Consider the following 13,722-nt stretch of genomic DNA (forward strand, 5'->3'; position numbering starts at 1 on the left):
GATTTATCTAATTTTATATTATTATAAAAAAATTAATATTGAATTAATTGTTTCATCTGAATCGATTTACTAAATCGATCTGATTGAATTATCAATTCAATATATTAGGCCAAATTGAATTGAATTAGATCTTTCTAGGTTGATAAAATACCTAATCGAGTAAGAAATTCAATCTAATTAAACCATTAATTTCAACTAGATAGGTCGATCCAATTTTTAAAACTATGGATTCAATGCTAATTCCAAAGGCAAATTCATTTTTGTTAACCATTACTAAACATTGTGACATAGGTTTTCATCGTAATTTCATACTCAATCGTATCCTTTCATGGATCCGTGATGCTGTTGATTTCATTGTCAATTTTCTTTGGACCGGAAATGTATCCAATTTTAAGTTTTAAGATTATATTATGGTGCACTTTGATGCCATTTAACCATTTTGAACTAAACATAAATTATTTTTTTACAGTGATTTGGGCAAAAATTGTGAGAGAAATTAATGTTAGCAATATTTGATACATTTTTTAACATACTTTTTATATTAGTTTAAATTTATTGAGAATCACAATTTTTTGTGGGTCTAACTTGTTGAAAGATAAAATATACTTTTAATCCTTCTAAAATTACAAAAGTTTATTTTTGTCCTTTTATAGTCTTTCTAATTTTGAAATATTTGTTTTCATCTTATAACCACTTTCTAAACCATTTGAAAAAATTATTTAAAGCACTTTAAAAATAAAAAAAAGTGATACATTTTAATTTTAAAAGGATGAAAAACAAATATTTTAAAATTAGAGGGACTAAAAACAAATAAATTATTTTTAGAAGGACTATAAATGAATTTTTGAAATTTTAAAGAAACCAAAAAATATTTCAACCTTTAATGAATTTTTTCCTAATTTTTTAGTTTTTAATAAATTTCAACCAAACCAATGATAAAGTAAGTATTAAAAAAAAGTGTGTTAAAAAATATATTATAAACACTCACCAATTTTTTTATGTAAGAATATAAGCCGGTCATATTTGACGTGTGAAGCTGCCTAACCCAATCCATTTCAGCTGGTTGGATTTGGGTCATTGAGTTTGGTTGAATTTTTTTGATTGCATTCAATTATAGTTAGTGAGTAATCTACGTTGTGAGTTTTAAGACAATTGTCTCAATGCCCTCACTAACTTTAAAGCTCTTCTTAACGAAATATAGACTGTGATTATAAATTGTTTCCACAATTAAATGGATTTATTAACGTACACCACTTTTATGATTTAGGTAAAGTGATATATATATATATAGAAATTGAATACTGGAATTCGTAACACTCACCTACCTTACTTGAACTAAACTCCTTGATAATTAAATAAATATATAATGAAGTTAAACTATTTTTCAACATCTAAAATTAGCAATTGATAAACCTTGAACTTGACTTTTATAAGAGAATTAAATATGTTTTTCGTTTATATAAGTTCATGTTTTTTATTTTTTTATTTCTGTAAGTTTATTTTTCTAATTTAAATTTATGTAAATTTGTGTCTTTTTAATTTTTATATTTGTAAGACATTTTACTTATTTTTAGTCTTGTAAGTTTATATTTTTTACAATTTTAATTCATATAAGCATAAATTTATGAGAATTATAAATAATAAAATCAAAATTTTAAAGAGATTAAAATTAAAAAATATAAATTTACAAGGATTAAAAATAAACATAAAAACTTATAAGAACCTAAATTAGAAAAGTGTTAACTTACCGATTGTAAAAATGAATTTTCAGGATACAAATAAAAATACTAATAACAAATAAAAACATATTTAAGGATAATACAGATCCACTCACTGATTGATTCGCATATAAGGTATATTTGAAATTTTGAGAAGTTTAAACAATTAAGAGAAATGGGCATAAATAAATAAGAAGTGACGAAGATATTCTACGATAATTGTTGTTTTTATCAGCCAAAAAAATTTTTATTAAACAAAATGGGTACAAGAAATTAATACCCATATCAATACATATTCTACGATAATTGTTTAACTTAAACATTTTCAAACACGGAAAATGGCTTCCTGAAACAATTACTAAAAAAATGTTGTTTTTTTTAAAAAAAAAATAAAGTTATCTCTCTCATTCATTTTTCTCCAAATTATCGTATTTACCCTTAAAAGAATGAAACAAAGTTGATGCTGATCACAAATGCATAGCACCGTAGTTTTACTTGTGCCACTCATCCTCTAGACTGGGAGTGAAAATGTGAAATAGCAACTACCATTGTAAGGTGTAATGGATCTCATCGTAATAAACATATTATATTTTTCATAACCAAAATATCAAATTTTCAAATTAAAATAATATATTTTTATTTTATTTGTATATTTAATAAGTAATTTAAAAGGAATCCCGCTCTCTTTCCATCCTAAATCCTAACTGTGTTTTACTTTTCTTTTTCATGAATACCACCAACCAAAGCATAAATTCCCAAATGAGAACTTTACCAAGAAGGCATTTACAAATTTTATAAGATTAAATATCTCCCCTGCACGAATCACTCACATCCACGCATGCACTCACTTTTAATATGCTTGTGCCAACTTTTTTGGGAACTTTGCAATGGGATAGAGAATCACGTAGACAACCCATAAAGAACTAATGCATGGATCAAAATTCTACGAGGACCATATAAAATAGGTAGTTTGTAGCCCGAAGAATAAAAAGGTATAGAAACAACCATTCATACTTTCAGGGATGAACATTGCAAATGCATCAGAAGATGACTTAATGGTTAATCACAACCATTCATTTATTAAGTGGGAAACTTTGGAAGATACTTATTTGTAGGGAATTTTCCCTTAACTGCATGGTAGCCAAGAAAGCAGAGGGAAAGAAACAAACAAACAAAAAAAAGACAATGTGCAACGAAAAGTAAGAACTAATTTTGAGGAGGATCATTCCTTCTTACTGTTGTGAGATAAAAGCCACTGTATACTTTTGTTAAGGATAAATTTGAATGTTGGTTATTATTATATGGAAATCTAATTTTTGGATGATAATGAAAAATAAATTTGTATTTCAATCTAAATTATAATATTTACACAAAGATATTCAATAAAAAATATTTTTATCCAATAACAAAATTATTGAACCATCGTAAAGAATTTTTATTTGTAAAGCAAGGCTAGTAATCAAATTATTGTATATAGTGAATTCTCACAAACATTTTATGGTTAATTAGTTTGATTTATATTTTAATATAACATTTAGGAAATTAAGGAAATATAATATTCAAACAACTTATTGCAATATGAATATAACACTATTTAAGTATGTTTGGTATAATGAAAAACATGGGTCGCACACATTTTAATTTCTTCTTTTATGAAGAAAAGCAAAGAAATGAACAGTATTTTCTAATTATATAACTGATTATGCCATGTGCTCCATCTCCCCTCACACTACCCAGTTGATTGTGTAAAGTTTGCATAACGGCATAGACCAAAAGGATATGAAAGTGTTTGCGCAGAAATTAAAATAGATGACTTTTAGGTGTAGAAATTAAAATGTAAAATTTATGTAATTATAAGAATTAATTGAGTAATTTTTTTTATATTTAAATATTATTATTCACTAATATAATTTTGTTACTATATATATATATATATATATATATATATATATATATATATATATATATATATATATAATAGTTATAAATATGAAGTATTTATTGATTTTATAAATAATTAATCTTTGTTGAAAGATTTAGTTGATTTTTAGTAGAATTTTTTTTAATAACTTTTTTTTCATCTACTTGAACATAAAATATTGTTTAAGGGATCTGATCCCAGATAAATTCAGATCAACTTAATGTTTAGTCACTTGTATGAAATGATTACTTTAAAAAATCAATATAAAAACTAAAAAAATTGTCTCAATTGTTACACGAGATAAAAATGTCCCATGGTTAAGAAAGTGTTTTCCCTATTTTATTTAATTATTCAAGTAATTCAAAAGGCCAATATGTAAAAAAAAATACTATGTAATTCAAAGTTTATGTAAAAAAAAATTAATTATAGTAAATACAACATTTTAACATGTATAAAGGGGTGCACCCTTTAGCTCGTTCAATGAGTGATTTTGTTAAGTTAACATTTTTTTACTGAATTTGTTAAGTTAACACATGAAAGGTGACTTTATGATAATTTTACCTTAAAATTATAAAAGAAATAAGAAAGACATAAATTTTTTTCATTTGTTTCTTGTATAAAGAATTGGAGGTAGTAATTTTTTTTAAAAGCGATGATTTAGTGTCTGTTTTAATTATTGAAAAAATTATTTCAGGTAAAATATATTTTTGCTCTGTTTGAAATTTTCAAATTTAAGTTTTAGTTTCTAAAAAAATTTGTCAATTTTTTGTCCATCTAATTTAAAGTGTCCATTTTTCATTTTAAGAGCTATTTAAATCATTTTTCATCCCTCAAGTCCTATCTAAAGCACTATGAAAGACCAAAAGTGATGACCTTCATATTTAAAGGATGCAAAATGGACATTTCAAATTTAGAATGACATAAGAACAGACAAAAAAGTTTAGAGTGATCAAGAATATATATTTTAACCACAAGTTAATTTTACTCATATATGAACCAAGATGGAGAGTATTAAGTCATTAACAACTTTTGTAAAAAAAAAAAAAGTCATTAACTAACGTAAAATTTATCCATATATTAAACATCGGTCACTTACTACAAATGTTGTATGTTAAGACTAGGTTGTTATCTAGAAGTAATGTGTTATATGACTTGATAGTATTAAATGAGTTAAAGTTGTAATTATATCGATGTCCAGATATAGTGTTAAATTAGTAAAAATCTTTATATTTTTCTAGACAACCCAAGTAAATTAAAGAAATTACTTAAGTTATGCAAGATTAGATTCTCTGGAATATTAGTACTATCACAATTAAATTTATGAAAATGCTGAACACCATAATTTGTAAAAGAATTAATATTGTTATGTATCTTTTAAGAAACTAAATGGGTAGTAGAGAAAGCTATGGAGTCAGACAATTGATTTCAGCATTCAGACTTCATAAGAGAAAACATGAAATTTAAAATATAAGATTAACTTGATAATTAAGAAATGAGAGCTTAATAGTGAAGAAAAAATAGGAAAGAAAATGTCACATGTTCAAATTCCTCTGATCAATATTTTTTAAAAAACTAATAAATTAACATTTTATGATAAAAAAATAAAAAAAGAGAAAGAAACATGTGAATATCACTCTTGCAACCCTCTTCTAATGAAAAGATAAGTATGACAAAGGTTTCACCATTATTTTATTTTATTTTATTTTATCTAAAAACATTAATTTAGTTCTAAAAATAATTAATACCACCGGCTGAATTTGATCCACATATTAAAAGTAAATAAATTTAATTCCAAGTCAGATTCTCTTTCTTTTCACTTAACCTTTGAGTTAAGATAACTAATTACACTTTGACTATGTTAAGTTTTTTTTACTTAAAGCATATACTTTGATGGAATAATAAATGTTACGAGTGATATTCATTTCACTTTAAATAAGATTTTTAAGTTTGAATCTTATGAATGAAAAAAATACTATTAAACAAAAAAGATTAACCATAAATAAAATCAATAAATACTTTGTATTAATAACATAATAATAAAAAATAAGAAATAAGATTATCAAGTTTTAATTAAGTGGCAAAAATTAAAATGATTATTAATTTTGTGGATTATTTTTTATAATGTTAAATACAAAATAACCAATTAGATACTAATGTTGATATTTTTATTTTTTAAGGGATGATTTGAAATGTTAAATAAACTAGTTAAAATAAGGTTTTTACTCATAGATTAATTAAAAGTTCAGATTTGATATAAACCAAGGGTTGGACGTACACACATCTCCAATTATAAGCAATCGAGTTTATATCATCTCAATTTTAAATTGCTTAACTCATAAATATTTATTTTTTTCTCTTTAATATTTAATATAAAGTTAAACAAACTTATGAACAATATTACTTATATAGTAACTCTCTTCAGTAAAAAAAAATCTCCCTAATTTTAAATAACTAAAAATTATATATGATACATCAAAGCAATATATTTTAAACAATTTTCGTTATGAAGACTTATTAGGATGTACTTGAATTATGTGTTCTGTGGGATATCTTTGTTTCGTTCACAAATTCTGTTACGGGGTATTCGAATTCCTCTCATGGGAAAGCTGCATGTAATGTATCTGCACGGTGGATGCCATGTCTTGTGACATGCATCTACCTTGTGCTCCTTATTAATATTAATTATTTTGCTGTTAAAAAAAGATGTACTTGAATTTAATAATTACTCAATTTCTAAACAAGTTAGGACTTAAGGGTATCCGTTTGTAATTTTTTTAATAATCATTTTGCATTAATTTTTTTATAAATTTAATAGAGATAATTTCAATTAATTTTTTTAGTAAGTCAAATCAAACACATAATATATTATTGAGAAAACTTAATTAGTTGAGCAGATAAGTGTTATAAACCCTCTAATATTAATACTGTATTTAATTCATACCGATAAAAAACATGTAATATTTTTTTTTTACCATGAGATCAATATAAAATATCTCTCAAATTTACTTATGACTAATATAATTATGGGTTAAAAATATTATATATATATATATATATATATATATATATATATATATTACAGTTAAATTTTATAATACATTTCTTGTAAACTTTTTAAAAGGTTGTATTATCTCTAAATATCTTTATTCATTAGTTTAGTTTTAACTTCTTAATACTGTAAAATTATTTACATTATTATTCAAACATTACAATTAAGAAAACTTAAGAGATGTCAACAAATATATAACTCAATTATTTGTACCAAAAAATATATATAACTCCATTAATATTAAAAAATAAGACGACAAACTCTGATAGTCTGATCATTTAAATCGATATTATTATACTATAACTTAAACTTTTAATAAAATCATTTAATTAATTCAAAAATTATTTTTTACTATAAATTCAAATCTAATCATTGACTTAATTAACAGAAATGATATAAAACGTAACAAAATATTAATAATAAGTTCTAGACCATACATATTGCTATTTTTTTTCCTTAGTTGAATGTTAATATTTTATTTTAAAATATCACCTGGCGTGGGGTACTACGTCTGGTAGACAGTGAAGCAGATGCCTTGAGTCGCATTTTGAATTCAAAATTATATAGAAGAGGAAAACATTTTTTTATGTTAGTTATTAGTTTATTTATTTTTGTTAGTAAAAAATTTAAACTCATGACATGTTTTTTATTTACCACCAAATCAATCTTAGAGTTATTTATTTTGACAGAATTTTGCATACATTTTTCACCTTTGAAAGTATAATTATATTATTTAAATATTACTTTTGACACTATTTTTATAATATTATTTCTTTTCTACCACATTAAATTAGTATTATAATTATAAAGCAATGAAATGAATAAATAAAAAAAGTTGTCTGTCTCAACTCTCAATCCCTCTCTCTTGTCTTGTGTGTGTACTAATTTTAATTTTTTGTGAATTGTCATAAGTTGTAGTTAAGCTTTAAATTATAAGTATGAACTTCTATCCCACGCCCTTGTACTATTATTTATTTTACTCAAATTAAAAATAATTATTCTCAAGTTTGTCGAGTAAGTATTATTTATTTTTTCAACTAGAAAAATATTTATTTCCAAAAGTACTTTATGGGATAGAAGTTGATTTAAAAAAGGAAGTGAGGAAGTATGACACCGTAACTATTGATTAGATTGAAAAGGAAAGAGTAAACTAAAGCATGAAATAAATAAAACATATGGATTATTATACAGTTTGACCCAATGCAGCCTCAAAATTATTCAGTTTTGGGCCTCGTTTATTAGTATAGTAGAAAAACATCTAATAAAAAAACGCTGGCAATTAGGTCCACTTCTATACACGAATATGACTATATGTTGATACGCATGCAAACATATAATGATATTGTTTTCATAATTTTCAAAGCCTTGTAGATTCCATCTATTACAGTGATATTTATAAATGAGTATCAATGAAATATAATAAAGACTCAGAAACAAAAAATATCATACAGGATTTTAATATACAATGATTTTTTGTCACTGTTGTTTGATATTATTAATTGAATTAATTATGATTGTCAAATATTACTTTATAATAGCTATCCTCGCGGCTACACCTAGCTTCAAGCATTTCTTTTTTATTTCTATTATCTTAAGACATATACATCGACAAAAAATTAAAAGATGTAGTGATATGGGAGGAGAGGGTTGGTGAATATATGCAATTAGATCAGAACAATCATAGTCAGGTTATGTACCAATCCAAAGGATTCCAATGAACATTTCTTTTTAAGGTGAGATTATTTTTAAAATAAGTCATTTTTAAATTTTAATTTAGTTTTAAAGACAAATTTTTATTGATATACTTTAAAAATAATTTCTCCCTAATGAATTGAAATATCATCTAATTGGATCCAAGACCGTGTGATCAATAATACAAAACAATGCAGACAACAATAAATTATTATAGTTACAGCCCTACTTTGAACAGCTGAAATTATTGATATCACTTGATTTTTGTTTCCCCTCTCTCTCTCTATAGAACAAGTCACTTGAGCTTAGTTGAGATGAAATATTAGATAGGTCTCAATTTTTAATAGATAAGAAGCCTACAACATACAAGATTGTTGCCATTGCTAAGACCATTATGGATTTATGGTGGCTGTCAGCTGTGAATGAATTATATTTATATATAAAGAAAAAAATGATATGATATGGTAATTAATTGTTTAAAGGATCAAATGCTTAATATACATTGCGCTAAGAGTACTCTATCCATATGTGAGCACCACCTGATTTCATGTTTTTTGTTTGTTTGAGTAGTTGTTGGGCCATAGGGTGAGTGTGCACGTTGAGCCCATTTGAGTGACGTGTAGCTGCTAGTCAAGTGTTATTTTCTGGTGTTTCGTAGATTCAGAAAAATAGTTTCCAAAAATGCACTTGATTGTCTTTTGGAAACTAATTTTCGAAAGACATCAAGTTGTATTACACTATTACTAGTTTCCATAATGTTTGTTATACATTCTCGAAACTAGTTTCCAAAATGCACTTGACTGGCGATGATAGGCTAATCCATCTGTAAAAAATAGGTAAATTCCGTAGACATGGCCAACAACTTCCTATATTAGCCATGGAAGGGTTGGAGACGTGTCCTATTTTTTATTTATCAAGTTATTTTAATAGATAACCCAAAATTAGTTTTAATTGCATAACATCCAACAACAGTTTTTTTTTTCTTAAATAATTTCGAAATTTAACTTCTAGAATGGTTAAATTTTTAATATTTCAGAAATTAATTTTCACAATATAATAAAATATTAATTATTCTAGGAACTATATAAATTTTGAAATGCAATCGATTTCATAACATTTAAAAATTTAGTTTTTAGTTTTTTATAATAAAACTAAATTTCAGAAATTAATTTTTGGATGTTTACAAAATTCTGTATTTTATTCGATTTTTAATCAATTTTAACTAATTAACAGTAGAAAGTGGATTAGAAAGGGTATTTGCATTTCTTCATGTCACTCCTTTAATTTTTTCAGATGAGTTATATATATATATATATATATATATATATATATATATATATACTAGAAAATTCAAAATTAATTACATAAGCATAAGCCACCTTGATTGCCTTAAACACAGATAATAATTCAAGTAAAAGAGAAGGGGGAATGAAAACCGAAATATAGATCAATATTAAGACATCAACATATAATATTAGGTAGAAATATAAGAAATATTATGGCTGCATACCCTGGTAAGGGATATGGCCTTTATTTTTATCCCCACTGAACAATAACCTAGATTAGATGCACAACACTTTTCCAACACCAAACCAACAAACATCAATACTAATAATTAACCTTTCTTAATTTGTGGCGAGTCTTACTCTTTCTTGGACTAATTATTATTCTTTCTAACAGTTGTTGTAGTTCTGAGCTTCTTCCTAGCACGCTGAATAAACTCAGAAAAATGGCTTTCGTTCTTGTTCTGAGCCTCACCATGTTCAGGTGCAGCCGCATGGTTGCTCTGATGAGTCCAACCAATGTTTGTGACGCTTCTCATCATCTTCTCCCTTGTATTTTGAATGAAATCTTTGAAATGGTCATTGATATCCATTTGTTTCTTATTATTACCTTCTTGTTGTTTCCCTTGCTGCATGGGAACATGTTGTTTACCATTTGCTACAGTACTTGAGACTGCTGAGTAGTTTCCATTATCAAACTTTATGGGGATTGATCCTGATCCTGATCCTTCTGTGTGAGCCTTATGATGTGGATGATGTGGTTTGTTTTGGATAATAATATTAGTGATGGATGATTGAGAATTTGGACCTTTGGTGAAGGGTTTATTAGTAGGTTCTTGTTGGTTAAAGCTAGTGATGCGTTGAACGGCTCGAAAAGCAGGATTGCTTGTAAGTGCTTGACGGATTTTCGTGCACACACTAGAAGAGCTTGAATTATTGCTATTGTTTTTGTCCATGGAAACTGATCAAGGGTGTGTGATATGTGCTCAAATGGGGTTGAACTCAGTATTAATGTGGGGTGGTGCAACACTGCAAGATATTTATGTTAATGTTTTTATAGAGTTTTTATCTTGAGTGTGGAAAGAAAAGATGAAAAGGCAAGGATATTAATTTGAAAAATAAATATACAAATGTATCTGCCTTTTGAAGTGTGATGAACCAATTGTAATTGAAGAAACCATTCGGATAAGATTCGTAACAGCTAGCCTAACCACTAATGAGGTTGCTTTTTCTTAATTTCCATGGCAGGAATCAATTCCCACTTTCTTGTCGCCCTATTATTATATATCCACCTAGCTAGACATCAAACAAACAAGTAAACTAAAACTAGCCCACCATGAACAGTGAATGTTTGGATCAATTGTTGATTGTCAATCAGTGAGTAATTACTATTATTTGTGATTCTATATATAAGAAATAAGTTATAGTATAAAATTACTAATTGTTTTTTATATATATAGGATTAGAGGTGGTACTATTTAGGAAAGTTTTGTCATTCATAATAATAATAAAATTCGACTTAAACATAATGGCTTTGGATGAAAAATACTTGTGGTAGAAAAAGAAAAAAGCACTCAATGCACAGGCATTTGTATGTCCTTAGCATATTTGACAGCTTGGGGTAGGGGGAAAAAGAAGGGAGAAAATTGAAATTTGATTACTGACATGAGGGTTTTCAAACCTGGATAGGGTTCAGTTGTGTCCAGGTAGTAGAAAGGACAAAAAAACCAAAGCCTAGTTGAAAGAAAGAATCACGTTAGCTTCCCTCACAGGAAACGTGATTCTACTGGTCCGTGTGAATGTGAAGATAATACTGGCTTTTTGGTGAAAAACAACGTCTAATAATCAAATTACACCCAGTGTGTTTGCGTACCGCAACACCCAAAATAGAAAGAAAGAGGATCCATAATATTAACCTAAATAAAAGAAATCCATAATATATTTATTATTGTTTCTTGAACCAACCAGAATCCTATTCGTAATTTTTGTATGAAAAGAAAAGAATGTGAAGAGAGCACGCGGAAACTCTTTAATAGTTTGTCTTAAGTGCTTGTGCATCATCTAAGTTTTCTAAATATCTGGCTTAATGATTAGGCTGCGCCTACAACTTTACATGGATACTGTGATGGATCAATTCTTTGCATGAACACGGGGTTCATCCAAAACAATTAATAAAAAAGCTTAATACAACAACAACAACAACAACAACGCCTTATCCCACTAGGTGGAGTCGGCTACATGGATCAACTTTCGCCATAATGTTCTATCAAGTACCATACTTCTATCCAGACCATTAATTTCGAGATCCTTTTTTATAACCTCTCTTATAGTCTTTTTGGGTCTTCCTCTGCCTCGAATTGTTTGTTTTCTCTCCATCTGGTCTACTCTCCTCACTACAGAGTCTACCGGTCTTCTCTCTACATGCCCAAACCACCTAAGTCTATTTTCCACCATCTTCTCTACAATAGGCGCTACTCCAACCCTCTCTCTAATAGCTTCGTTTCTAATTTTATCCTGTCGGGTCTTACCACACATCCACCGCAACATCCTCATCTCCGCTTTGCTATTCCTAGCCGGTCCCAAGCCCGGATAAAAGGAGAGGGTTGTGTTAGGCTTTCGACAGCCAACGTTAAACTTTGTCGAATCTCTATGACATGAATAAAAAAGCTTAATATTAGAATAATTTCATCAAAAGTTTTATTATCTTTTTTTAATGTTGTTTAATGTATTTAATTTTTTTTATTGGTTATACTTAAGGAAGACTCTACTCTAGTCATGCTAAAATTGCTAATTATGTCAACTCTAGAAATTGGATAGTTTGATCTGAATGGCGCAAGCTCGAAGAGACAAATGTTATTTAATATATCAGTTTATTACATGTATATTTTAAAATTTTGGTAAAATTCAAATAAAAATCATTTAAAGAAATATATATATATATATATACACACACATAAGGTAAAATGTGAAGCATATAAATTAAAGGTAAATTTCTTTAAAATTATAGAAAAAATAATATGCAATTGATTTAAAGAATTTAAATTAAAAAAAGATGCAATTAGTTAATACAGAATATTTCTTGTACCAAATTTAAAATAGAATATTAAAAAATAAGTATTCTCTAATTTTACATATAGGATGGATAGATAAACAAAATTAATCAGTAATTTATGTAATTTTAATGTCGCTCATTTAATATTACACCATTTCTAGCCACTAGCCAACATGTGTAACATGCCATAGCCCATAGCTCGGATATAATCCCTCGGTTAGGTCGGGCCAAGGCAGAAAGGAATTTGAGAATTTCAACTTTTCAAGCCCTTCAATAAAGAAAAAAGCCACTCGCTATTAGAGTTCTAATTCTAAAGCAAAGCACCCCAACTTATTGATCTAAAATATAGTTTTACTCCTTTATTCTCAACCCAAAGCCTTCCTAGTTTTCCACTCACAAAAAAGAAAGGATTCCCTATTTCACCGTTCATTCTTTTCATCATGTCATTGGTGAACGTTTCTTACCATCCTTCAGAAAGCCAAAGATATATTTCAAATTGTTCACATTACACATGTAGTTATTTCAAGTGATATTAGATTCAATCTCCTTAAATAAAATTTTATATTCAAATCTTATGAATAAAAAAAATATAATTAAAAGGAAAAAAAGTCACTAAAGATGACTAATCAAATTTCTTAATAAAGATTAGTCATCGGTAAGACCAGTGAATACTCCATTGATGTATTATATTTTATCAATGATCACTCTTCATCAAATTAAAAAAAAAAAGACTGTTCACGGTACTACGAACAATTTAGTTCCATTGAACAGCGCTTAAGGGCCCCTTTTTTCAACCCATTTTTAACCCTCCCCAGCTAGAAGACAAAGCACACAAACTAAAGTGACGTCGTGATCAAACTTAGACACACGGCAGATTTACATGACCACCACAATGGAAATGTACAATTTATAAACTACTTTAACTTTCACACCGCAAATCAATGACTTTAACACAATTCAACATGCAGCAGCCTAAAGGACTAATATACAAAGACAAATATAAATAC

General features: G+C 27.1%; 1 protein-coding gene across 1 annotated transcript; it reads right to left on the reverse strand.

Annotated features, from left to right (window-relative positions):
• Nucleotides 1-9,809: 9,809 nt before the first annotated feature.
• LOC114370401 lies at nucleotides 9,810-10,714 on the reverse strand. Its single transcript, XM_028327746.1, has one exon. It carries the CDS (start codon nucleotides 10,617-10,619, stop codon nucleotides 10,038-10,040), a length of 582 nt encoding a protein of 193 aa, XP_028183547.1. The 5' UTR covers nucleotides 10,620-10,714; the 3' UTR covers nucleotides 9,810-10,037.
• Between the last annotated feature and the right edge of the window lie 3,008 nt (nucleotides 10,715-13,722).

This window comes from Glycine soja, chromosome 10 (genome assembly GCF_004193775.1).
Source record: "Glycine soja cultivar W05 chromosome 10, ASM419377v2, whole genome shotgun sequence".
Lineage (NCBI taxonomy): Eukaryota > Viridiplantae > Streptophyta > Magnoliopsida > Fabales > Fabaceae > Glycine > Glycine soja.

What these genes read in the sequence shown, in the direction of transcription:
- LOC114370401 (XM_028327746.1), bottom strand. Translation starts at nt 10,619, where the DNA reads ATGGACAAAAACAATAGCAATAATTCAAGCTCTTCTAGTGTGTGCACG.